Source organism: Silene latifolia, chromosome 7 (genome assembly GCF_048544455.1).
Source record: "Silene latifolia isolate original U9 population chromosome 7, ASM4854445v1, whole genome shotgun sequence".
Taxonomy (NCBI): Eukaryota; Viridiplantae; Streptophyta; class Magnoliopsida; order Caryophyllales; family Caryophyllaceae; genus Silene; species Silene latifolia.
Window position 1 is genome coordinate 19,996,006 of NC_133532.1, and position 26,509 is coordinate 20,022,514.

General features: G+C 37.4%; 3 protein-coding genes and 2 non-coding genes across 6 annotated transcripts; all 5 read left to right on the forward strand.

Moving 5' to 3' along the window:
* The first annotated feature begins 243 nt into the window (after positions 1 to 243).
* Positions 244 to 350, forward strand: LOC141593343 (small nucleolar RNA R71). The gene has a single exon (XR_012521433.1). It is a non-coding gene; the product is annotated as a small nucleolar RNA R71 (small nucleolar RNA).
* Positions 351 to 5,929: 5,579 nt separating this feature from the next.
* On the forward strand, positions 5,930 to 12,690 carry LOC141591895 (uncharacterized). Its single transcript, XM_074412388.1, has 5 exons — positions 5,930 to 6,245; positions 8,117 to 9,346; positions 11,041 to 11,184; positions 11,302 to 11,482; positions 12,468 to 12,690. Exons 1-5 carry the CDS (start codon positions 5,979 to 5,981, stop codon positions 12,647 to 12,649), a joined length of 2,004 nt encoding a protein of 667 aa, XP_074268489.1. The 5' UTR covers positions 5,930 to 5,978; the 3' UTR covers positions 12,650 to 12,690.
* A 3,379-nt stretch (positions 12,691 to 16,069) lies between these two features.
* LOC141591896 (uncharacterized) lies at positions 16,070 to 21,886 on the forward strand. 2 transcript variants are annotated; one of them, XR_012521001.1, is made up of 7 exons: positions 16,070 to 16,332; positions 18,919 to 18,977; positions 19,071 to 19,333; positions 19,605 to 19,679; positions 19,760 to 19,822; positions 21,380 to 21,497; positions 21,744 to 21,886. XR_012521001.1 is itself a non-coding variant. In XM_074412389.1 (6 exons), the coding sequence occupies exons 1-6, from the start codon at positions 16,226 to 16,228 to the stop codon at positions 21,422 to 21,424; spliced, it is 612 nt and encodes a 203-aa protein (XP_074268490.1). In that variant the 5' UTR covers positions 16,070 to 16,225; the 3' UTR covers positions 21,425 to 21,720. The 2 variants fall into 2 exon arrangements, 1 of the variants encoding a protein (XP_074268490.1); XM_074412389.1 differs by lacking the exon at positions 21,744 to 21,886 and having other exon boundaries at positions 21,380 to 21,720.
* Positions 21,887 to 22,554: 668 nt separating this feature from the next.
* Positions 22,555 to 22,627, forward strand: TRNAK-UUU (transfer RNA lysine (anticodon UUU)). Its single transcript has one exon. It is a non-coding gene; the product is annotated as a tRNA-Lys (tRNA).
* Positions 22,628 to 23,324: 697 nt separating this feature from the next.
* On the forward strand, positions 23,325 to 26,267 carry LOC141591897 (RPM1-interacting protein 4-like). Its single transcript, XM_074412390.1, has 4 exons — positions 23,325 to 23,646; positions 24,545 to 25,246; positions 25,661 to 25,822; positions 25,978 to 26,267. The coding sequence occupies exons 1-4, from the start codon at positions 23,641 to 23,643 to the stop codon at positions 25,996 to 25,998; spliced, it is 891 nt and encodes a 296-aa protein (XP_074268491.1). The 5' UTR covers positions 23,325 to 23,640; the 3' UTR covers positions 25,999 to 26,267.
* Positions 26,268 to 26,509: the final 242 nt, after the last annotated feature.

Below are 26,509 nucleotides of genomic sequence, written 5' to 3' on the forward strand. Positions count from 1 at the left end.
GGTCAAGTTTGGCATTGGTCTCGGCATATGAACTAGAAGAGTTCTCTTTAGGATAGTGGTTATTTCTTCTCAACGCGTTACCACTCGAACCATAGTTAGCTTCTGAATCGACCATATTTTTTATAAGGGTCGACCCTTCCATCCCCTAAATGGTCGAATCCTCCCCCCGTGGAGGCATTCACCATTTCCTTAGTTCGCGGTAACAAGGTTTGAAAGAAAGTTTGGGTTATGTACCACGCCGGGATCCCATGGCGAGGACAACTCGCGATTAAGTCTTGATACCTATCTCATGCCTCCCCAAAGGACTCTCCATCCTCTTGTTGGAAGGTGTGAATTTCGTTTTGGAGCATGGCGGTTTTAGATGATGGGTAATACTTGGCTAGGAAAGCCTTGGCTAAGGCATCCCATGTAGTAAATGTGTTCGGAGCATACACATTCAACTAACGATCCGCTTTATCTCGGAGGGAAAAGGGAAACAACATCAATCGCAATGTGTCCTCAGACACCCCGTTCCGTTTCATCATAACAACCTTGTTTTTGAACTTCCTTAGATGGGCATGAGCATCTTCATCGATATGCCCACCGAAACTATCCTTTTCAATGAAGCCAACTTAAGCCGGATGCATTTCGAAGTTGTTTGGGGCCAAGGTGCCAAAGTTAAATCGGATTACAAGCATCATTATGGTTTGGGTGGTTGTTGTCGTGTAAAGCCGCCATTTGTGGTTGTGGAATTGGTATGTATGGAGGTGGTGTTTGAGGTGGTGTATTTGGGATTTGGAGATTGTAAAATGGGTTTTCTAGTGGAGAATCAATGATGTTGTTTGGTTGTTGTAGTGGTGTGTCTTCAATGAGAGGTTGGATGGGTGAATTTGCTTGGTTCAAAGTAGCTTGAGAAGAGGTTCTAACCCTTACAATTGTCCTATTTCTTAAGGCTCTAAAAAACCTTTCGAGGTCGGAGTCAAAGAGCAAAGCTTGATGATTCCTCCTAGGCATGCAACTTGACAAACCGTAAGACTCCTAGTGCTTTTGCACAATAGGGTAAGATAAAAATCACACACTCTACAAGAAGCACACAACTACTTAAACAAACAAACAAATAAACTAAGACTAAAGTTAAGACCTTTTACAAACTAGGTATAATCTAACTCCATCCTCGGCAAGGGTGCCATTTTGATAAGCAGAATTGTCGTCGTTTCCGGATTAAAAACTAGCCCAATTAAGTAGTATAAAAGGGGTCGAAATCCACGAGGATGGTGTGGGCTTACACAAGGTACGTTCGAGTCTAAGTTTGGTCTAATAAAAAGAGGGAGACGAAATCGATTGAGCTAAAACTAAGCAGTTAAAACAAGCAAGGTAAGATGATAAGATGTAAACTATTGATTAAAAATTAGGGTTGTCGGGTTCCCCTAAGCAAGCTAAGGTAAGAATCGGTATTGAAGGGTAATGAGTATTATTGGTCAAGAAAGTTAATTTCTTACACTTTTCTAAACATGGATACAAAGCTCTCACAAAGCATCCAAATTTGATGTAAACACGTTATCAAGCATTTATGTAAACTTTCGTTCTACAAGACACTAAGCATAAAATGGAGAAAAACATGAACTTTCATTCACACATTCCTACAAACACCTTCTATGCATGTTAACAAAAACCAAATAATTTACCCAATTACCAACATTAACACACCATATTCATCCCTTAATCCTTACTTAGGTTCCCCCCTAAACCCTAGGGGTCACTACTCACACATACTCGAAGAGCAAATGTAAACAATTGAAAGGAAGCAAATAAACATGATGGTAAACATGATAATAGTTGAAACAACAATAAAGATCGATGTAATTAGAAATGTAAATAATTGATAAATAAACTTAACAAGAGAAGTAATTATACCAACAATGAAGAAAGGTTGAGTCTTGTATTAATAACGGAAGAAATCTTTTAATCTTCTTCAATTACAACCCAAATACTCAAGAGTAAACTAATGAGACTAAGTAGATCTATGCTAATTAAGTAGATAATTAAGGTTTGATTAAGGAAATATTAAGACTTTGCTTAAGGAAGTTGCATAAATTTAGAGAGAATTCTAGATCTAGGGTAATGTCTCGAATGAAATGAGGGAAGGGGTATTTATAGTTTACAATGGTTTAGGTCAAAAATTACAAGAAATTGGAAATGCGGAAAAAGGAGTCTGGGCCGGCTGACCGGCCGGCGGCCGCTGATCTTGGGCCGGCTGACCGGCCGCCGGCCCTGGACCGGCTGGGAAATCCCTGCATTTTCTCGTGATTTCTGGAATAGCAGCTATGCTGGGCCGGCTGACCGGCTGCCAGCCATAGACCGGCTCCTGGGGGGCTCTCAGCCGGTGGACCGGCCGGGAGTAGACCTGGCAAAATGGGTCAGACCCGAATGACTCGACACGAAAAGATTCACCCGAGATCCGAAAATGACCCGAAACCCGAATTGATCCGACCTGACCCAGACCCGACCCGAACATTATCTGACCCAATGTTGACCGACCCGAGGTGACCCAATTCGAAAAAACCCGACTCATAACTAACCTGATCCCAAATGACTTGAAGTGACCCGAAATGACCCGAAACGACTAGTACTAACTCTTATTAATACTATATATATCAAAATAAAGTTTCATTGGTTACAATAATCCCTAATAAATAGTTAAATTTTCAAAATAGTATTTCTTAATCAAAATAATATTAACTTGACTAAGACTCGTACCACCCGAGCCCGAGGAAGAGTCACTAGAACCTGAGCCCGAGGAAGAGTCACTAGAACCAGTACCAGTCAAAGCCTTTGGGGACGAAGGCGGAGTAGTCGAGGCTATTTATAGCTCGAAGAGGAAAGAGATGCGCCAGTGCTTGCAGACGTTGAAGGTGCCGCTTTTGATGCTTGCTGAGCCAGGTCATTATCTATCTTACTTTAATCTGACTCTGTCTGTCTGTCTAATGGGCAATCCCAGCAAATTTCTACTACATAAGCCAGCTACATTGATTGTCTTGGCGAATTCACCCCCTTCACGAATCCTGCTTAGCCATTAACTCAAAAGCAACCTGACCCAAAATGACCTATACCCGAAAATGACCCGACCCGAAATGACCCGACGACAGGTCACCTGAAATTGACCCGAAACCCGAAGTGACCCGACCCAACCCAACCCGACCCGAAATATATGACAGACCCGAAATGACCCGACCCAAACTGACCCGACCCGTACCCGACCCGAGTGACCCGTTTTGCCAGGTCTAGCCGGGAGTCCTTCTTTAATTTCCTTCAACCTTCTTCCCCATGCTCGCTTTGTGAGGTTCTTTGCTAGCTCCTTTAGTCCTCTCGGGCTCAAAACCTGCAAGGAGAGACATAAGACTCGTAGAACGGGACTAAGTGTATAACATGCAAGCTAAAGAGGTCAAAATCGTCTAGATTAGGGACAAAATGTATTGGGAAAAAGGGGAAAAACGGTACAAAATAAGCGCACATCAGATCACCACACACTACGGTGGAGGGTCTACTGGTGAATCTTGAGGTAGTTAGTTAGTGATGTCGAATGTTACTTCTAGACATCCAGGCGATAGTGGGTGAGAGTGCAAAATGAGAGAGAATAATGTAGAGAAATGAAAGGAGAACAAACAAGGGGGTAATATGATTAAAAAAAACGTACAACAATGAGAAAAATTAAATGTATATTGCGTAAATAAATAGTTTAAAAATCTACAATAATTTTACATTCACTTTTCATATATCACCTCTTATAAGTTACAAAAACCGGAAAAAAAAAAAGCAAAGTAATTCAAACAAAATTAAGCAACATAAACTTATCAAAACTGTATAATTAAAGTAGGCAAAGTAAATTTTTCTAAAATTTAGTTATTTACTAAATAAAAAAATACATATTTTTTTTTACTTTTAATAATATTTCGGTTACTATCCGTGCATTGCACGGGTTCAAAAACTAGTTATGCTTCATTCACATTGTTTATGTAAGGAAAAATGTAAGTATTAAAGAAAAGTGAGATAATTACACCCTCAAACTTACATGTTTGATGCTAATGAGAAATCGACAAAGAGTGTTCTTGCAAGTCGGAAAAACTCGATTTTAAAAATCAAACTTTCGTAAGAAAAAGAGTGGTTTTAGATTGAGGGTGAAGTGTAGTTGATCAAGTCGGTCGGACAAGTTGTTTAATGCAGGTCGACGGTACTAAACAATGTGTAAGGCTCGAGTTTTGGATCCGTAGGTCCAAACACGTGTCAGTTTTTTATTTAAGAGTATAGAAGTTTAAGGGAGAAAAGAGGGGACAAACTCTCATGTGCCCTAAAATGGAGCACAAGTTTGGGTATTTGTAGAGAAGTGCTTGGGTGTAGGTCGGTTCTTTTTGTGTTTTTTTAGTAGGGGGCTGATTGAGGCGCGAGGGTCGCAGCGAGGTGTAATTGCGGCGCGAGTGTGTTCGCGAAGTATCTGGGGTTGTTTTTGGTAGTTGAAAATGCTCGGAGGTTAAGGATAAGGGCCTATTGAGGCGTGAGTGCTGCTATGCAAGATCAGTGTCCTGTCCTTTTTACTTAGGATTTTTCTTCACGTTTTTTTTCCAATCTTTTGTTTTCATTTGTTTTGTCTTTGTTTTTTGTGATTTGTCTTTCGACATTTCGTGTTGGGTGTTTGATGTTGACGTTTTTGGGCGGGTGTTTTGAATTTTCGACTTGGGTTTCGAATTTTGAGTCGGTTTTGGGTCCGTAGTCGGTTTTGACTCTAATTAATGTTATTTCGACACTTCCGACGTGCAGAAGACATTCCAGGTATTTTGAAAATGTTTTGAGAATATTTTATTTTAAAATCAATTTTTGAGTTTTGCGAAGACACGTTTCACTAATTATCGATTAGACGCTGCGATTTTACCATCTACATCAGCCGTGATTAGTTTAAGCACATGCTTACCAAAAGAAGATTGAGGGGCCTCTTGATCCATCTGCGACTTCCCCTTCCGGGAACCTCATGCCAAACCTCCCTCAATGATCTCTTCATCGTCCTCCTCTAAGATATCATTTAATTCATCCAACTTAAGTGGTGATAGCGAGAAATCTACACCACTATTAGTATCAAGTAAACCAAACTTATTCATGGAAGAAGAATCAATTTTTTTAGAATTTTTTGTGGAATTAATCTATTTTTTTATTATGCCATGGCTTGGAACAAAGGCGTTGTTTGGTGAATAGCATATTGACCAATTTTTAGCATATTTAAGGGTTTTAGCATGTTTGATCAATCAATATATTAATTTTAGTGTTTGGTAAACAGCATATTAAAACAACATATTTGGGGTCAATATGTTGTTTTTACAATATGTTGTTTACCCCAACATAGAGTATTGGTTAGCATATTGTAAAATAGGAAATTTTTCTCCATTTTACAAGAAAAGTAACAATCTACTAATCGTAATCTGTCAATTATCAAACACTCAAATTAATTCTGCTAATTATAATATGCTATTCAAACTTTCTGATAAAATTGTTATTTATAATCTGCTATTTATAATCTGCTTTTACTGAAATTAATCCGTTGTTTACCAAATAGGGCCAAAAGCTACAATATTTTTTTTTTCTTTCCTTTTCTTTTCTTCTCTCGACATTCTCTTCATTAGCTTAATTTATTTCGTTATGAATTAGATTTTTTGAGCAATTAGATTTATTTGTTTTTTGGAAAAAAAAAAAATAGAGGCGAGGGTTAATTTGAGTATGTTTGTGATTGAAGGGGAGGGCATTAGATGAAAAGGTAATGACAAGATGTACGTGAAACAGTAAAATCGTACGTGAAACAGTAAAATCCCAAAATTTATTGACAAGTTTAAAATTCGGAGAAGTCATTTTTACCCTTCATTCCCAGCCTTCGTTTTTCTTCCTCTTTGACGTAACACACAAAATCACACAAAACTACTCATGGTTTGAAATTCGTGACATCTCCGAAGCATTCATCAATGGCGGACAGAAACTCCATTTTCTCTCTCTTATTCATATACTTCCTTCTCTTCTTCTTGTTCTTCATCTTTCCCGCCATATTATCCGCTAACAACGAACAACAACAACATCAGCAGAGAGAAGAGTTCAACGAAGAACTGCTATTAAAACCCTTACCAGATCGAAAAGTATTAGCGCATTTCAACTTCGAATCAACTGTCAATATTTCTTCTTCCTTTAATGGCGGTTCTCATCTCCATCTCTTTCCTAAGTCTATCTTCCAGCTTGTAAGTTACACTATTCTTCGCCCTATTCGATTTATGTTATGTAATTGTATTATTGATTCGTTGTTTTGTCCAATTTTTTGGTAATTGATCGATTCAAGTGTAGATTGAGCTCAATTGCTAAGCTATTTTGTGTTAATTAGTGTTGATCAATTGTGATTTTGGCTGAATCGCTGGACCGTATCGAAATGATTTTTTTTTTTTCGCGGAGTAGGCAATTCAGTAATTTGTGGACCTTTAGCTTAATTGTTCAATCAATAAACTGTACCTATGTGGCTATTTTTGAATTTGTGTGAGCGTTTTAGTTGTAGCAATAATATTCCGCGCAATATTATTGATTGTAATGAAGCGGTTGTTTTTTAGTTTGTTTGAACATTTTAGTAGTAGTTATGCACTTGCTGATTGTGTGGAGTGGAGCTATTGTTTTCGAGGATCGATCAATAGTAGTTCCAGTTCATTTGTCTAATTGTAGTTAAGTGGTTTCGTATAAATTTGAATGAGCATTTTAGTGCTAGCAATGAAGTTACTAAATACTCCCTCCTTCCCGGTCAATTGTTGTCCTTTGGTTTTGGCACAAAGACCAAGGAAAGAGGAAGGGGCCAATTACTAAATGACAATTGGAACAAATTGAGTGTGAATGATCAAATTGTTCATCAAGTTCATTCTTAAAATAGAAGGACAACAACTCACTGAGACACCCCAATATGGAAAAGGACAACAAATGACCGGAACGGAGGGAGTAACTTGCTTTTTTCGGGGATGTTTATGTTAATCAAATGGCAAAATATCAGGATTAAGAAGGTCATTGTCCAGCCTATTTGTGTCAAATTTCCGTTTTAGGATAGGCTAAGTTCTATTTCTTTGAATGTGTAAGAATAGGCTGGAAATCCTAAAGAGATAGTTTCATTGGTTGTTCACTGTAGTCTGTGTATCTACTAAAATTGTCGATTATACTACCATCCGTAAAACCTTGGTTTCATCACTATTAAGGTTAGTTGTTAGTTAATAGGGAAGAGTTACTAAGTGCTCCGGATGTGTGGCATGCTTTGAATACCTATTAAATATCATGAATTTCTGTGTTTGATTCTTCTTGGAACTTCCTGATCCATTGAAGTATTACAATGAGTGGCCGGTTGGTGCCTTAGCGGTGCAAGTAAATGACTCTAATGATGTGTAAATGATTAATTTCCTAACCTTATTAAAATATTTATTCAGCTGGGATTTGGGGAACGATGAGTATGTTAGAGGGCGCCCTTTTAATTAAGTTGAAGTAGAAATTTAGAATAGTTGAGTGCCATAAGGTGTTCTAGTGTCCCAAAATTGTTAAAATTCGGCTTTGCGTGTTTCATTTCCATATGATGTTATATTCTCGTTTGGCGTTGTGATGATACTCATGCCCTTGATATCATATTCTCGTTTGGCGTTGTGATGATACTCATGCCCTTGATATGCTACTCTCAAGACATATGCTCAATATGATACATGTTGTAGTACCATAAAAGTACACTCCTTACATTTCGCAATAAACTCTGTGATTCTCGGTCAGATTTTCTTTGAGTAAAGTTTATAGTAAACTAATATACCTCTTTAGTCTGGAAATACAATGCGTGATGATTAATTTTAAACGCTGCTCAACTTCAGGCTTTTAAATTTTAATCACAAGAGCTGTAAAGGTGCAAGAGATTACTTCACCCTTCCTTTGGCTGATCTCATAGATTTTTGAAGTTGTATAAGGTGTAACTTTCTTTGCTTCTTGTTATGTTCTTTTGTTTAAAATTCTATGTTAGTAAAAAAGTCTGAGGCCTAGCTTGTATTTCTGACTGGCGGTGATTGTATTTTATCTTCGGAGTAATGTAAGTGTGGTGCTCAACTAGGTCCACAAATTTCGTATCAAGGAATTGGAGCTGTCTTTCACTCAAGGTAGATGGAACTATGAACGCTGGGGTGGATTTGATCCCATTTCGAGTAAGAATGCAAAGCCTCCTGGGGTTGAATTGTGGGCCATTTTTGATGCTTCACCATCTCAGGTTGATGTTCTGTGGAAAAATTTGACTCACACTCTTTCTGGTCTATTTTGTGCTTCTATTAACTTCCTAGAGTCTTCAACTTCTTATTCTGCTCCTGAATGGGGTTTTCGGGCATCTTCGGGCTACTTAAGATATGGTACATTGCCCCGTGAAGCTGTTTGCACAGAGAACCTGACCCCATGGCTAAAGTTACTGCCGTGCCGTGATAAAGCTGGTCTTTCTGAACTGATGGATAGGCCGTCTATTTATCGTGGATTTTATCATTCTCAGAGATTGCACTTGGTATCAAGTGGTTTCAGTTCAGATGATTTTAGTTCCGAAATTCAACTTGATCAAACCCTCACTGTCGTTCTCAAACCCCAAAGTCAAGGGGTCAAGAGTTCTGCTAAACAACCAGATTGGTCCTTTAGCTCTATATTCGGGAGGACGGTCAATAAAAGATGCGTACTTGCTAAATCCAGCAATATGTACCTGCAACTTGACAGAGATCTAGTCTACGTACTGAAAGATAAGGGCATACATCGTGATGATGCTGGATCTGCAAGTATTGTTACAAATGCTGTGTTTGAGTTGTCTTCTTCCCCTGATAAGATAATTACAGAAGTCGGCAACTTACCAACAGAGGAGCCATCTATTTTATATCTATTCTTCATTGAAAATCATGTTGATGATAAGCCATTTGACTTTGCTCTAACTTGGAAGCTTCCTGTGGTTTGGTCGTGTTCTCAAGCACCATTACTTGCTAATAGATTCTTGATGGGAAGTGGGAATGAAAGAGGTGCAATTGTCATCACTCTAAAGTCAGTTGGTAACATCCAAAGTGCGCAGGGTACTGATATGTCAGAAGATAATTGTATCTTGCGTGTCAACGTCTTCCAAGTAGTTCCTTGGTATGTTAAGGTTTACTATCATACATTACGGGTGTTTGTTGACGGAGAAATCCAACCTGCTGCTATTATCATTGAGAAGTTGCGGGTTTCGCCTTCAGAAGACAAGGTTTCCCCTGGGTCACTGGAGTTGGCATTGAAATTCTCGTGCCAGATGAAGTCAGCTACACTTTCTTTGGATTTTGATAAGGTATGCCTCAAATTTCCTTCTATATTATGTTAACTTGGATGGTGAAATAAAACTTGCATAATTTCCCATCAATGGCTTTAAAGAAGCTAAAGCGAACATCAAAGTCAACGTGGACCAAGTTCCTGGCACATAATTCTGTAAGGTGTCATCAGCTTTTCCCCGCACCTCTCTTCTAATTTCTAACCTTGAGATATGAGTTAATACTGATAATAAAACAAGTTTAGGGAGAGGAACTGCTATTAACTTATTTGTCTTGTAATGGGATCGTCAAATCGTATAGCTTTGGCAAGTTTTCTTAGAGATAAATAGGTAATTGTTGCCAATCATTCTCACATTTACTGTGATTTGGAGTGTCAGATACTACTGTTTGAGAAAATATTCATGTTTTGGGTCTAAGATAAAATGTCGAAGCATCATATTGTGTCGGAACTCGGAACTCCGAAGTAGTGTCTTGACAGTAGGCCATGCATCCAATGTTAAATGTCAAATTAATAGCTTTTACTGATTACTTTTAGCAGGTCATATGCCTTATTTACTTCATGTTTCTCTTGTGTCACATGGAGTGCTAAGCTACAACCACTTGTCAATTTCCTCATTGCAAGATTGCAGTTTAAGAAACTGTTTATGTTGTCGAGAAATGGGGTTTGTTTTAAAGGGCCCCTAGTCTTGATCTTGAGCAAGTAAGGAACATAGACATTTTTTTCAAGTAACATTGTGCTAGAGTTCTGCTTTCCGTGCAAAGAGTTTTCTTTTCTGGCGGATGAAAAACAATATATTTTCATATGAGCAAAGGTTGCTTTTAGACAAAGGTCGGTGACTTCTCACTTTTCAGAAAAGAATCTGAGTGATCCAAAAAAAATATGGAGTAATAAGATCTTGAACATTTTGTGTTGTGTGCTTTGCTCGATAGAGGAGCTACAGCCTTTGAACTTTAAAGCACGTAACTATCCTAATATGTTTATGATTGGAAATATCTGGAATATATGCTGGCTTCGTCTAATTGGTTAGGAAAAGTACGGCAAGATATTTATAGGTGATATTTGTTCTTCTTCCCCCCATTCATCTCAGATTCAAAGGTGCTCTGTTTTTCTAAGAAGTCTTTTCAAAAGATGATAGCACTTACAAAACAATGCCTGCCTTAGTGGAGAACTTGTTGAGGGCACAAGTTCCACTCCTTTAGGAAAGTGTTTTCATCTCTCCTTCCTCTCTCCTAGTGACCTTGTCTGCATATGTTGGCCTGAAATCAGTCAGATCTATGTATAGCCCATTCATATGAACTGCATAATTATCTCTATAAATTTTGGAAAGTTCTAGTTTTTTTTCCTTGTTTGAAAGGTACTTCAACCACTATAGTTTTTTTGTGTCTGGACATTGCTTCATAGTGAACATATGACATACCTTTCAAATACATACTTTTGTCGTCCTCGGCTATCAAGCCGTTGGATAACCTTACACTAATCTTACTAAGGGACAGGAAAATTTTCAGTCACAGAAACTGTGATCTCTGTTTTTTGATATCAAGCAATTTTAGATTTTCTATAAGGAGTTCAGTGAGCCAGAAGCTAAAGTACTGAATAGCATGTCAGCAACTGTCGTTTGTCTGTCAGCCCTAGATGTAGCATGTTATCTAATCTTCTGATTTTATGCCGTGGAATTGATTTCCGATTATTCAAAATGTTATTATTTGATTTCAGGGATTTCTTCACATAGATGAATATCCACCAGATGCTAATCAAGGATTCGACATTCCTTCAGCTGTAATCAGCTTTCCTAATTTCCATTCAAGTTTAAGTGTTGCTGCTGATTCGGAGTTGCCTCCTTTATTGTCAAAAATGCGGGTTAGTCATTTTGCTACCATCGTCTTTCTTTTCCAACTCTTCTTTCACTTCACATTTTCATTTAATGAAATATAGGAGTATCTTTTTCCATTATTTAATGGTTTCGTTTGATTTCAGACATTAATTCCAGCAGTTGCTTATACGGAAGTACTGCTCGTGCCATTAACTACCCCTGATTTCAGCATGCCCTACAATGTCTTAACAATAACATGTACAGTATTTGCTCTATATTTTGGATCAGTGCTGAATGTACTGAGACATCGTGCTAATGAGGAAGAAAGATTGTTGAAACAAAAAGGTAATATACTGCCTGTTAGGCATTTCTTGTTTTCGAGTCCTGGAAGATTTGGAATAACATTTTACTTACTAGGTGTTAGGTTTTCCTTGGTCCTTTCAGTTTGGGCCAAACGTTTTTGGCCGTCATAGAGGTACTAGAGTGAATGGTATGCCAAAAAATAATGTTAGTGCATATCCTTTAATAATACACAACTAATGGACTTTGATGCAAGTGACGCCAATTTGTCAGTGGGCATTCTTTTTTAGCTTGTAGGGCACAGTAACTATGCAGTGTCGAAGTCCAATTTTATCTAGCAAGCTGACAGATAATTTACGACATACATTTACATTTTATGTTGCTCATAAAATGATACGGAGTATTACATTAGATACCAAGGGAACTATGAAAAGGGAACTTAAAAAATCTTCGTTTGAATCTACAATGTTGAACATTTTACGTGTGATTCTTCTGATGATTTGATAGGGAGTGGTAGGATTGACTTTATTTTGTGAAGGATTAACTTTCTGTGAATTCTTTGTGCTTTTTGCCCATCAAAATTCCATGTCACTTTAGTAACTCCCTAGGTAGCTACTAGCCTATGACCATGATATCAAGTCTCGGTTCAGATTTTTTCTTTGATTTGGTTGTCGCGACTTGATCTCGGCCCTTCCTGACTTTTATGAGGGCAGTACAGTCCCAAAATGCGACCTTGGTAAATTTTGAAACCTTTATAACTCAGTCACAATATGATCTCGCAAGCCAAATTTGATACCATGGCTGTCATTGAGTTGTAGTAAAGTATAAACTCAGCCCCATACGATGCCATTATACAAGTTGGAACATGAAGTAGATTGCGTTTTTTTGCATGCACAATTTCTCCGGGTGACATTCATTGAGATTTTTCTGTCGATGATTCATGTTCTCAATGTTTTACTCCACTTGCTTTACTTGTAGAAGTTGTACTACTACTAACAATCTCCGTTGTTTTTACTGATTGTGATTGCAGCCAAATTGAAGGGGGGTAGGATTCATCTGCTTTTGCGAAAGTTGCTTTCGAGATTACGCGGAAATCCAGTGGAGGAGGATGAAAACCCCTCGACCTCTTCATCATCAAGCAGGGCTAAGCTAATTTTCAAGGTTTCAGTTATTGCTTTATCGGCTATAGTTTATCAGTATTACTTTACATAGCTAGGGTTCACCCATGGTTACTAGTTAGTTAACCACTTCCTTTATCTTTGCTCTTTTGTTTAACACTTTTCTTTGCCTTTTTGGAAGAAAGGTTTATTTTTTTTTATTTTTTATTTTTTTTTTGCTGTAATTTTTTGTGCTTTCTTAGTAGATAAAATAGAATAGGGAAGGTTTTCAATTTAAATCGCTTTTGGCTAACCCTCACTTTGAATGGACGTGTTGTATCTTCTCATCTTGTGCTCTGTCGCCTTTTCAAGCGGTAGCTGTAAAGTACAACTGAAACAGTGGAGTGTAATAGTTTGTACTGCATCATGCCATCATCATTATATTGGCCCTCATTTGCCACTCGTTAAGGCCTATGAACTTGGGTGCAAGAATGGTTGATGTAATTATGCTAGCCATTACTTGGTCGGAGCTCAATGTCCTTTGGATTAATCAGAAGACATAATTTTGCTCTTACACGGCTATATGTCAGGAAGATGATCCATTTGCCCCTTACTCTTTTGCTGTTTGTTTCGAGCATCTCGGCCATTTATTCTGAGCGGCTGTTGCAATGGAGGCACATTGTGCTTGAAACTAGATAATGTTGAACAAGAAGTTTCACATTGTGCTTTGTGCTTGCAACTAGAGCTCTCATCCATGATCCTGGATGGAGGGTGGTGAATTATTCATTTTTTTGGGGAGTCACAACTATATTATAATTAAAATTTCTGTAATTTATAACCCATCATGCAAACCGATTACTCCATATTTTGTAGAGCAATATTAATGCAAGTTTCAAGATCTGACTTTTGCTCAAAAAATTTGGTAGGACTTATAAATTTGGTATAAGGAAGGGGTGGATTGGGCTAGGTTCTCTTATGCCTAAATTTGGCAAAATTGACCCGACCCGAATGACCTGACTCGAAGAACCTAATCCGAACCCAACACTTGTATTTAAGACCCGCATTTGACCCAACCCGACCCAAATTTTTATTGTTGCAAAATGATTATTATCCACAAATAACTTGATAATAGTAGACCCGAAAATGACCAGAATCCGAAATAGCCCGGCTCGAAATGAACCGGCCTGATTGGCCTGCTTGCCAGGTCCACTTATGCTCGGGCCGTGACCAAAGCTAGATGATTCTTTTTCTGCTTTTTTAATGGGCTCGAGCTAAAGGTGAGTTGTTCCGAGCTAGCGCGCGGGCTACTCGGACTGGCGAAAATTGGTGTGACAGTCAAGCCGAGCTCACCCGCCACGGTGAGCAGGTCTACTTTTGCCTAGAAGGTAAGACATGACAAAATTTTACTCAACTAATACCAACACAAAACTCATGAGTTCTTAATTTACGGGTCTGCTTTTAGAATTATTGTGTTCAGTAGTATGATCAATACATACAATAAAATTAGTATATATTTAATTACCTATAATATCATTTTAAAATATGTAAAATAGTCGTACAATAAAAATTTTGTATTACAGAATGTTAGAAGACTCGGTTAATAAAAATATAAACAAAATGTTGGGTAAAAAACTTAAATTTGATTATATTTACTAAAAATGTTCATATAGGATAAAATAATTATTGCGTGCGACAGTTTGACATTGAGACAATCCATTTTTTTTAAACGACCGCCCATCTACTACATTATACAATAGTTTTTTTAACAAAATGAATCGCTTTACTGTATAAAACCGGGTCCAATTACAAAGCCGCACCTATTTATCATTCGAACTTATCGCTACTACATTACCTCAAGCGACTAATTGAGACCCCAAAAAGCTCACCTAATTCCATCTCATTCTATCTCCTCAATCATCTCAACCGATATAGATCAGCAATTAGAAAAAAAAAAAAAAATCATCTCAATCCATCATCTTCTACCTCCATCATCATCATCATCATCATCATCCTCCTTGCCAATCGTATGGCGACGGAAGTGCAGTTAAGGGCCATAGCGAAATTGTTAAAAAAATTCTCGGTTGTTGAAAATTATGAACAATGGAGATGGTTGAAAATGTCTGTGGTTGAATGCGAATTTTATAACGTAGGGTTGACTGATTAGCTATATTTTAGGGAGGATATCGCACATGTTATTTTAGAGTTTAGTAAATTATAGTGATATGTATATTTAGAAAGATATGTAAAATTGTATAATGTATAATAATTATAGTGATATGTATATGTATATTTAGAGAGATATGTATAATTGTATAATGTATAATTGTATAATGTATAATAATGGAATAAATAATCGTTTAAGATAATAATAATTTGTCAAAGCAAATGAGAAAGGATAATAAATGGTTTCATTCCTTATTTTACTCCACGTACTAAATTAGCAATTAGTTAGTAACCTTTATTTCCTTTATTTCTTATTTTTTATGCTGTTAGAGTTATCCTTTATACGTAATTGCTAAATCCCGCACATTTTACTCTATCATTCCGGTCCTACCCTCATCCAAAAAAAAAATTAAAAAAATTTCCCCTTTCTCTCCTCTCAAACCCTAACCAATTCTTCAATAATTCTACGACTATGGATCTTAATTCGCACATATGGCGGGTAATTATACCGTTTTTTCAACAATTTTATTACTAATCTTTCAATCGATTACGTGAATTGTTTTTTTTACGGGAATTTTTAGACTTAGGGTTTTGTTTTTTTGGTTGTTGAAATAGTGGTTGGTGGTGGTGGTCGTCGAATTGGTAGTGGCAGGGTAGTCGTCGGCGACTCGGCGTTATGACGAGGGTGCAGTGAGCAGGCTTTTCGGGCGTTTGCGGTGGTTGTTTTAGAGGGATATACGGTGGCTGTTTGGGGGCAATACCAGCAGCGGTTGCGAACGGTCTATACAAGTCCCGCCGGCTTAGGTGGTGGTCGGCGTTTGGAGTTGTTAGGGTATGTCGGTGCCGGGAGGGGGTGGGGGAGGTGCTGGTGGGCGGCTGGTGAAAAGATTTGAGTTCTTTTTTTGGGGAATTCTATAACATCCTCTCTATTTTTTGTTTTTTGTGTGAAAAGTGAGAGGGGTAAAATCGGAGTAAAGTGAAAATATGTGTTGGATTAAGCAAAATTGTGTACGGGATTTAGCATGTAATTGTTTTTTTTTTATTGTTTTTTGTTATTTTCACATGTGATTGTTTAGGTAAGTGTGAATTCCTGTGTAATTAACTTCCCACATTCCAACCAAACAAAATTCTTCCATTTCATGTGATTTACAAAATCATGTGAACTCTTATTTCCTTGGAACTTCAATTCCCTTAACGAAGCAAACGACCTCTTGTTTGGTTGGATGTGGGAACTTAAATTCATGTGAGAACTCTCTCTTACTTGGGTGACAAGATAAATGATTCCCTATATGTATTAGAGTTACATAAAAAGTTCTACTAATCATCCATCCCCAGTTAAATCGTCTTTGGAAGAAATAACTACGCTTCTCAGTTCGCATTTGTTTAAATCCCTCTTTTGTCCCTCCCTCCTTTCTTTTCTCCACTACGTACTAAATCAAAGTTTTCCCCAAAATCTAGGGTTAGGGTTTCTGTAAACCTCTCTCAAACACCAATCGAACTCTTCTACCTTCAATTATTCGTCATAAAGATGTACGCTGATCGGATTGAAGGCGATTCCAAATCGACAATTAGAGATAGACTTAATGGCAACTCTTCTAGCAATTCTCTCACCCGTCGTAGCGTTACTGGCAAAAGGTTTTGCTACTTTCAATTCATTTTTCTTTTTCTTTTTGTTTATTTAGGTCGAAGGATTGATTTTAAGCTTGCATTTTTAGTTAATTTTCTCTTTTCGCGGTGAGATTTGCTACAGGTTGTTATGTTGGATTATAATTTGTTATTTTATATTGATTGATTGATTGATTTGCACAATGTTTTGAAATTGCTAGTTGTAGAGAATGTATTGTGTATTTATTTTTATAGTGTTTGGTCAAATGTGTGATACTAGTGCTAAGAGATACACTAACTAGTTTACGGACACGAAGATGCGGTTTAAGTACCTTGGTGCGTCAGAGTTCGCTGTACGCTTTGTGCATTTTCTGCGAGTGTGAATAATAGAGGTTGAGATTTGGGATGGATTGGGGCAGTTGGTTGTGGAACACCAACATAGTAATTGATGTTTTATCTGACAACAGAGAAATGAGCTAAGGCTTCATGTTTACACGATTAGGTGATACAGCGTTTGTTTGGTTGCTTACTAGGAGAAGATGCAATCATGTGTACCTGTCATGGTAAAGGCATTTTACGTGCATCTCGGTAAATCTATCTTGTTTTGGGGATTTACAATAGTGCATTGTTTGGAATTTGGATACAAAAGTTGGAGGGAAGGAGAGGGGACATGAAGGGGAATTGATCGTACTTGTGTTTCTCTAAAAATATTTCCTCGCAGTGTTAAGAGAGAAATTAATTTGAGTTGTAGGAGGGAAAATAGATTCCTCTGTTTATTACTCCCTCTGATTCTCAAGAAATGACCCATATTCCCGTTTTTGGTCTATTGCCCCATTTCCATTTTGATTATATTTTGTTAGTAAAATCACCCTACTTTATTGGTGAGACCCAACACTTGGTTTTAAAGGATTAAGACTTGTTGGCCCAACACTTAGTTTTAAAAGGCATTGGGCACATCAAGGCGACGGTGGATAGTGGCAATGAGGGCAAGGTGTTACTGTGTTAGGCAAAGGTGTGTGCCTCATGTGCATGAGGCGCACTGATTTTAAAAAAAAATATATATGTTCAAAATAAAGTTATATGCAGTAGTACCTCTTTTATGGCCTTGAAAGGGCTAGCATGTCAAGAGTAGAATGTTGGTCTTAGGAAAGTAGAAGCGATAAATATGAATATTGCATAGAAGCCTGACTTGCTAGTTTTTCCATGTACGAAACTACGAAAGGCACACCGAAGGTACTGTGGTTTGTTTTGACTAGTGATCATTTGAGCAGTCATGTTTTTTAAACAAAGGTTCAATATTGTGATAACAGATCCGGTTATTTGATGCGTAGAGAGGATGGTAAGTTGTCTTTTAGACTTAGGAAGAAAAAGCAGACCTAAGTTGATTAGCTTGTAATTTTTCGGGTTTCTTGCCAGGCTGATATATTCAAAACAGGTTGCTCATCTATCAATCTATCTTGCTGCCCATGGAATTAATTGATGTTGACATTAGGGTTTTATTGTTTTTTATGCCTCATAGGAATATTTAGTTGGTTCTCCTTGTTACAGCATTACAAACCTTCACCTTCTTTGGGGCAAGGATTTTGAAACCCCCTTGTAAGCAGTAACTGCTTTTGTAGAGATGCTATGCAAATGACAGATAAAGACCCCGAGTTTACTGTAATACTGTAATGGAAGTATTACACAAATCAAACGCACATAAATCCGCAAAAAGTCACAAAACAGCGCATCTCCGTAGCACTCTCCATATTTATTTGTCCTCTAAATTTGGTCTTGATGAAGTCCATCCAAAATTTATGATACATCCCTTAGATCCCATGTTTGTTGGTTGGAACTTAGAACAAGGTGAGATGAGATATTTCATAACCATATCAAGAGCTCTTTGCCAAAGACTCATTACTCTTTGGTTATGGATTATAATGGAATAAATCAAAATGGCTCACTAAAGTGGATGCGCTTCTTTCTTTTGTGAAGTAGCGGTCCTTTGATGCAGTTCTCGACGCAATTTCCATCTTGGGTCATTCGGAAACAGCCTCTTTGTGTTGCTAACACAAGGGTAAGGCTGCGTACATCCGACCCCCCCTACCCCGCAATTTGCGGGAGCCATTGAAGCACTGGGGTAATGTTGTTGTAATGTTGTTGTATCAAGAGCTCTTTGCCAGTAGTCTTAGTGTTCAAAACTTCTTATATTTTCTTTGGCTACCTTTCACCATATTTATAGTATTTCCAAGCATTGAGAAGTCGGTGAGGCAGTTGGGATTGTAGGATATTGCCCATTTAATTATGTTGAGGCGTGTGTAGTGATGGGTAGATGAGGATGTTATAGCTACAAGGAGGCTGATGATCAGATGATACTTGCTTATCTGAATTGGGCATAATGAAATGATTTGCAATAAGACTTCTTAAATGGTTGATGTGCTTTCTTTATGGCTTGTTATTTTTTGTGTATCAGACTCCTGTTTGAACCATGCCTTCTAGTTTTGTATATGTATTATGCTTGCACCTATTTGATTATTGCTTTATTTTACATGGTAGATGTCTGAATGAGGTTATTTTCTTGATGTGTTCCTTGGTAATATTGTTTTTACCCCTCTGACATGGGATGTATGCATGCAGGCAGAGACAAGATGACAAATGGGAGCATGATCTCTTTGATGACAATCGACCACACATACGTATGGATCAGCTGACATTTACATATTCTAAGTTTTCTGCTTTCTTTGTTTTATAGACAACATTGGGTTTGACACTGTCGATTGCCCTTGAAGAGCGCAAGCTCGGTGGAGGAGATCTTCGGTTGAAGCTTCAAAGGAAGAACAATCAGCAAGATACTCGAGGTGGAGGTGTGCGGGATCTGCGTGATTTGTTGTCTGGCTCAATGCACTTGCAGCAAGTTAAGAAGGATGTACCAAAGCCTAAACCTACACTTGACGCTCCGAAACCTACCAGAAGAAATGTCGTTGCTGAATCCCCTGTTGCAGAGGTGAAGAAGGTTTCCAGCGCTCCTGTAAATAAGAAGCCTCTGCAAAAGGTAGACATGTGATTTTATGACCTTCATTTTGTTCATGAATTACAACAATTTGTGAATGTGTTTCATCAGTTTTAAGTTTTAGTTGTATGCAAGTTGCTTAGAGAAATAGTTGCAACAGCATTTCAATTTAGTTCTAGTATTTTTGAGGTAATAATCATGAGGTTTCAAAAGTTGTTGCTACTTGAGACGGCATAGATATGTGTTGCTCTGGTGTTGCTGCTTTTCAGTTCATTCTTGTATTTAAATTATTTACTTTTCGCGGTTACTGTAGGCTGATGCTTCAGTTGATGGATTTCTTCAGTCCTTGGGACTTGAAAAGTATCAAATAACATTTCAGGCGGAGGAGGTAAATATCCTACATGTGACTAGTAGAACCCGTGTTTTTGATTTTGGAAGCTTCTATTTAATAGGGGTATGTTTCTCCAGGTTGATATGACAGCACTCGAACACATGACTGATGAGGACCTTAAAGCAATGGGAATCCCAATGGTATGGTGTTTAACATCTTTTATTTAGCTGTAGTGGGCCAGTTGCTGGACTTTGCTATCTAATCTAGTTGCTTTCAACCTATTACAGTGCGAATAGCGTTTCTAGTGCCCAGGTCAATGAAAAATTGATCTCGTATATGAAACTATGTCCTTCCACTAGAATTGTTTAGTGCATTTTACTTGAGGGCACCAGGATTGTTTGTGTTACATATTCAATCAGTTTCGTAACTTCAAAACTCTTTCTTTGTCTTCAATTTGCGTGGCTTGTTTTTCAGATGAAGTTTACCTTTTTAGAAATTCTCTGTCCTGTATGCTGTTAGTAACATAAATAAGTGTATTTGCATACCCAGAAATTTGGAGAAATTTGGATAAATTACAGGCTTTTTTTACCTTCGTTTCACCACTCAAAATTTAGATTCTAAGAAAGATTTCCTTGCTGAGGCTTCCTAGAGCAATGTTTCTAATAATGCATATTTTGTATTACTTATATTGTGACTTGTGAGACTGTGTAGGGAATTCATCTTCTGTGACGTTTAATAGAGCATTAGGATAGGAAGAAGGATTTTTACATGGTTTTGATTGACTTGGAGAATGTGTGTGATGAGATACCAGAGAAGTACTGTGGTTGCCATAGAAGGGAATGTTTCAATACTAATTCAAGCAGAAAACTAATTCATGCACTGGGTAGGAGGGTTAGGACTTAGGACTTCTTTGGACTTGGGAGGCTGGAAGGAGGGATAATAGAGATTGTGAGACGTAGAGGTGGGACTAAAGATTATTTGGATAGTGGCATGAGGTTATTTGAAATTGAGCAGTTGGCTTTGTGAGAGTTGAGTGGAGGTAAGGATAGAATTTAAGAGCTTGTGTTATTATAGTTTTTTTTGGGAAAATCTTACATGGTATCCCTGTGGTTTCACGTTTCTAAGTTATACCTCTCTTTTTGAACAAATAATTTGATTGGTTATATCTCTTTGCTACGAGTTTTTTTCAAACCGAAGCTCATAAAGACGATCGAGTTGGGAAAAAATCGTCACTTACTGAACTTTGCAGCCAACAGATATGGTCAGTGAACGTTATTTGGTTACAAAAGTTTGACTTACCATAACACTTACCAGTTACCACGAGTTTAGAAAGTGAAAAATATTATTTTGTTTTATTTTTTTGAAATTGAAGATCTCGTAAAGACGATCAATTTGAAAAAAAAAAAAATCGTTGCTTTCAGAGCACGTGACAAAGAGTTAGACTTATAACCACTCAAAAACTATTTTTTTTTTTCAAAAGGAGGGGCACAACTTATAAACTCTAAAAACATAGAGGTTCCATGTAAAATTTCCGTTCCATGTAAAATTTCCTTAATTTTATTTTCTGAGGCTTTCACACTTCCACTCTATATCTTTTTTCCTCTTTTTGATCTTTGTTTACCATAGTGATTTTTCTTACCTACTTAAAATGGCTTTTTGCTTTGTTCACGGCTTTGTATCTCCTTGCTCCTTTTACTAATTTACCCATTAATTGTTTTCCGCACTTGTAAGTCCTAATTAATTTTTTACTTTTTCAGGGTCCAAGGAAGAAGATAATACTAGCATTGAATTCAAGGGGATGACCGGTTGCGATAGGGATTTTCAATATTTGTTGAAAAAGAGGTGCAGAAAGCTAGGTTTTGATTGATCTTAAAGGTTGTCTTATGTTAAAACTTGATGGATTTATGACACTGTAATCACTTCCAATCCTTCTTTTTGTTTTGAGTCAAATTTCGAGCGTCTTCTTCTGCAAGCCCTCATGTGATAGATATTTTGACCAACATGTTGGTTTTGTTTTTGTACAGCTCCAAATTATATATTTATAGTATAATTTTTGAATTGTAAGGTTGTTTTTGTGAAGGACCAATTTTTGTGGTTGAACATTGCGTCCTTTGTGATCAGGTGAAAACGGTTTTAATTACAGGCAATAAAGAACATATGAAATCTGAAGTTCTCAAGATTAAGGTCCATGCCCTCTGAAAGATGAAGGTTGGTAAGATTGTATTTAGGATGAAACCATTGAGATTGGGTGCAATGGCCGATTTGATGATCATGATTTGAACAATATGAAGTTCTGGATTTCTATAATTTTATTCTTCCAAATGTATAACATTGTTAAAGTTAAATTAGTTATGTATAACAGTGATGATTGAGGCGGTGTTAAAATCCTAATATGGTAAAGCTACGAAAGCTTTTTATGTAGTTATACAAAATTTCGCAGTACTATTCATGGGTGGCTAACTATTTTGAGAACGCATCAATTTCAGCAGCTTTTAAATCGCGACGCACTGACTTGTTCAGGCCTGACTCCTGAGTCCTGATTTTAGCAGTAATCATCCAATACAATTGGAGAAGTTTGTTTCGACTCCGAGTTCATGCAACATTGCAACCATATGTGAGCAATCAAGGTGAAAAATAAGTTGTTACGAAACACATAAATGCTTTAATTTTACCATACCAATATTCAACTTGCGTCTCTTGCTTAGTTTCATTTCCGTTTGACGTGTAGAAAATTTAAAACGAGAGTTTAATAATTGCTAATATACGGACCCGTGGAGTGGCTTCCTGATCATTGAGTATTCGAGTTTTGCAGCATCATGTAGTTTTACTCATTATTGTTGATGTCTTCTTTCCCTCGAGAACTGTATGTTGAACTTCTGCTACTATTATTTATACTACTATAAATAACGTATGAGAGAAATAAAGAACAGTAGCCGTCTTAGCTCAGCTGGTAGAGCGCGTGGCTTTTAACCACGTGGTCGTGGGTTCGATTCCCACAGATGGCGTTTTGCATTTTAATTTTTTCGCTAAAGCGTATTTTGTCAACTAGACCTGAATTTGACCCTACAAATGGTTTCATTTTAATAGTACTACCGTTAGGTGCAGTGCAGTACGGATCCTGAAGCAAAATATAAAACGGATCGACCTTAAACTCTGAACATTATCATTAGCAAAGAGGATATCAAATGTCACTTTGAAGAGACGTGGGACAAAGGGCCAAGTGGGGAGGGGTTGTGACTTGTGAGAGGTCTATTTGAAGAGACCGTCACAAGCAAGACTTTTTGATCCGAGAAAACCGTGACTCGGCTAAGGGAATATCAAAATCAACCGTCCGTTTTTCTTAAGACCATTGCTTTTAGTTTGAATTAAGACGTGTAACATGTCATCATTTTACAATAAAATGTTATTTTTTGATAACATGTTACCATTATTGTTCACATCATTTTTAGGGTAAAAAATGACACCTCTAGGCTCTAGTCATAACATTTTGTGAATTAATTGGTTACATTTTCTTAAAAAATGGCAACATTTTATCCGTCTGACAAATAAGACCAAAAGTGTTGGTCTGAAACAAGAATTTGTGCAAAATCAAATGATAAATGTTGGAAAAGAAGCGCTGTAAGACAGACACAAGAAAGAGTCATAGTCAAAGCAAGAACAAGAGAAGAGTGTAACTGAATTCCATGGAAAGAGAAAATGTTAGAGAAGAATTGTCAAATGTGTACAACAACACAACTTGGCTAATTGTAAACTAAGTCAATGCTTTGCATAGTATAGTAGCTAATAATTTTTATTATTTTATTTTAAATTTCTCATTTTATATATCAACTTAACACCCCATTTGCAACCCCCCCTTCTTCTTTGTCCCTATACATGTTACTTAATAATCTTGGCTCTTTTTCTTCTTCTTCTTCTTCTTAAACCCCATATGCTTAGTTTTCTCTAATTTCATTATTAATAAGTTTTCTTTCCTCCATTTTTCGGGTTTTTCGAAAATACAACTTGCTCTTCAATTCTTATGGCTGTAAGTTTCTCAAAAAGTTTTCCATTTTTTTTGTATGTGTTTTTTGGTGGGTTTTTTGTGCATCATTTATGAAAATCATTAGAGTTGCTTTTTTGTTGATAATAAAGGATTAAGAGTTTTTTTTCATTATTTTTGGATATTTCTATGTTGATTGTTTATGATATGTTGTTAAGCAAGTCAACTATCAGAATTATTGATCATTTACATTACATCATGGTTGAACATTATGATTGTTAATCTTCATGGTTCCTTGACCCATCATCACACTTTAATCAATTAGTTTGTGATCATGTCATTATGTCATGCCCTCAATTTGTAAAATAAGGTTTAAAATCATTGATCAGGATTTAACCGTCTACTTCAACTTTTGGTTGAGATGATTCCGCACGTCTTGTTGAAAAGTTTAAGATGATGGTTGAAGCTCAGTTCGCTCAATGATTTTATATTTTAAGATAGTTCTTATTAGTTAGTAGTGAATTATAATCCATTTGAGAATTTCATAAGATTGCTCCCTAAATTATCTATGCCCTTTATAGTTTATACTCCCTTCGTCCCAATCATTTGTTTGTCTTTGATTAAAATACTCCTCACAAAAGAATATAAAAGGCAACCAAATGATTGAGACAAAGGGAGTAGTAATCGACTAATGCAGTTTTGAGATGGATCATTTAAAATCGGTTTCTTTGCATTTTGAGGGTCATGTGAACATTTGATCCTTTGATTAAAATACTCCTCACCTTTTGGGATGTCTTGTCGCCTTGTCGGTGGCTTGTTATCTATCATCCTTTTTAAGCTGATGGTCTGTTAAATAATGGTCATTGCGTTACTGGTTCGTATGACCTGCAATTATGCTGTAATTCAATTATTGATGATAATTTTGGGTTTGTAATGCCTGCAGTCCAAAGTCCCTAAGTTTGGTGCATGGGAAGGAGGAAATGAAAACTTCACAGTTTACTTCGACACTGCACGTAAAACGAAGCACAATGGGATGAAAATAAATCCAAATGACCCCGAAGAAAACCCTGATTTGTTTGGAGGCTCGGCCCAGGCTCAGGCTCAGGCTCAGGCTCAAGATGGTCCATCTCAAACCAGAGCTGATGAACAGAGGAAAACTAAGCATGCTGGGTCCTCAGTGGCTGAGAACATCCCGGCTCAGGCTCAGAATGGTCCATCTCAAACCCGAGCTGATGGACAAAGGAGAACTAATCAAGGTGGGCCCTCAGTGGCCGAGAACAAGCCTCAGGCTCAGGCTCGTCCAGGTCCCAAACCTCAGGTGGGTCGGGCTAAGGTGCCTCAGTTTGGCGCTTGGAATGGGGGAGAAGGCGCACAGTACACCGCTTACTTTGATACTGCCCGTAAAACTAAAAACGATGGTGGTGTTGAACCTGTGATAAACCGCGACGTGAGTGACAAAGGTCGAGAACGGGACCCACCTGCAACAAAAACGAGGGTCGAGCCTAAGGAAGATGTTTCAAGAAATTCTGGCCGGGGATCGACATCTTCTGAAAGTCTTGGAAAACAAAATTCTGGGCCTAAAACACCAGTCCATCCTAAAGTGACTCCACAGACTCGAACTAGTGGTGGTCGAGGAAGTCAAGGCGTAAGTAGTTTTTTTTCCTAAGTGAAACCAACTTTGGCAAATGAATAAATGATCCAACCACACAACATTTCAGTCTTGGAGCAAGGGGAGCTAGCATTGACTACCGCCCACAGCTCCAAACCGATGAAAATTTTGAACTTAAAAACTTGATTTATTTGATGTTATCCTATTAAATTGATAGTTCCTCAGAATTTGAATCTACGTTTTCGCCCCCTGAAACTTAGAAATCTTGGCTCTGCCACAGCCAACATTAATGGCACTGTAATTAACTGCACGATCAAATTCAAAACCAATATTCGCAGTTATGGTAATTGTAGCTTATCGTAACAACTCCATTAATAGTTGTGCATTTATACTAAGGAGACAATAAGGCCGGAAAATTTCTAAGTTTTTATGTTGATCTTTTTTTTTCAGGCAAGCATTCCACAGTATGGTGCTTGGAATACTGATCCTTCACAAGCTGAAGGCTACACTGTTGCATTTGCTAGGGCTAAAGAAGAGAGGAAAACACCCCTCCACCAAAATGTTCCTCCATCCTACCAACAGCAACCTCAGTACAATAACCCGAAACAAGCGGTATGTGTTGTATTTGTATGCTATTCTATGCTAGGCAGTGACACCCAATCACAGCCGAGTTATCGTGATACTGAATGAACTTTTTTGTTTTATTGTTTGCCTAATGTTTCGATTAGTAATTGTGTTTATCTATGTTTGTTTTGTTTGTTTTTCAGAGTTGCTGCTCCATATTATGAAAGCCAGCATACGGATTGTTGTGTGATTTATGACCTACAAAAGAATTATATGTGCATTCAAGAGCAGGAAACCAGATGTTAAACCAGAATGTTTATCTTTTCTCTACTTTCCGACCACTCGGGTCATATGTACTCTGTGAAAATGATTGTAATTTTGTTTTATTTTCAGTTTATTCTTTGGCATTCACACATTATTGTTTGCTTGAAAAACCACACGACTCGTATTATTAAAGGTTGATGCAATATATGTAGCTATTTTTATCGAGAAACCTCAGAGTAGATGATTCACCTACATGCAACAGAAATTTACAAAGCTCACCCTAAGAATGTAAACGGTATTGAATCGGTGAATGTAAGAAGAGTATCAACTAACAAGGTAACTTTACCCCTAAAATTGACTTTAAAAGGTAATGGCAATATCAAAGAATTGACCTAAAAATGAAATTGCAAAATGTCTATGAATCACAGAAAATTGATTATATCTGTTTTGCTGTACTGGCACTGGCAGGAA

Excerpts from the sequence above, each read along its gene's own strand:
- LOC141591897 (XM_074412390.1), top strand. Across the intron at positions 25,247-25,660 it reads GTGGTCGAGGAAGTCAAGGC|GCAAGCATTCCACAGTATGG; the intron begins GTAAGTAGTTTT and ends TTTTTTTTTCAG. Across the intron at positions 25,823-25,977 it reads ACAATAACCCGAAACAAGCG|AGTTGCTGCTCCATATTATG; the intron begins GTATGTGTTGTA and ends TTTGTTTTTCAG.
- LOC141591895 (XM_074412388.1), top strand. The coding sequence starts at position 5,979 with ATGGCGGACAGAAACTCCATTTTCTCTCTCTTATTCATATACTTCCTT. Across the intron at positions 11,185-11,301 it reads CTTTATTGTCAAAAATGCGG|ACATTAATTCCAGCAGTTGC; the intron begins GTTAGTCATTTT and ends GTTTGATTTCAG. Across the intron at positions 11,483-12,467 it reads AAGATTGTTGAAACAAAAAG|CCAAATTGAAGGGGGGTAGG; the intron begins GTAATATACTGC and ends TTGTGATTGCAG.
- LOC141591896 (XM_074412389.1), top strand. The coding sequence starts at position 16,226 with ATGTACGCTGATCGGATTGAAGGCGATTCCAAATCGACAATTAGAGAT. Across the intron at positions 19,334-19,604 it reads ATAAGAAGCCTCTGCAAAAG|GCTGATGCTTCAGTTGATGG; the intron begins GTAGACATGTGA and ends CGGTTACTGTAG. Across the intron at positions 19,680-19,759 it reads TAACATTTCAGGCGGAGGAG|GTTGATATGACAGCACTCGA; the intron begins GTAAATATCCTA and ends ATGTTTCTCCAG.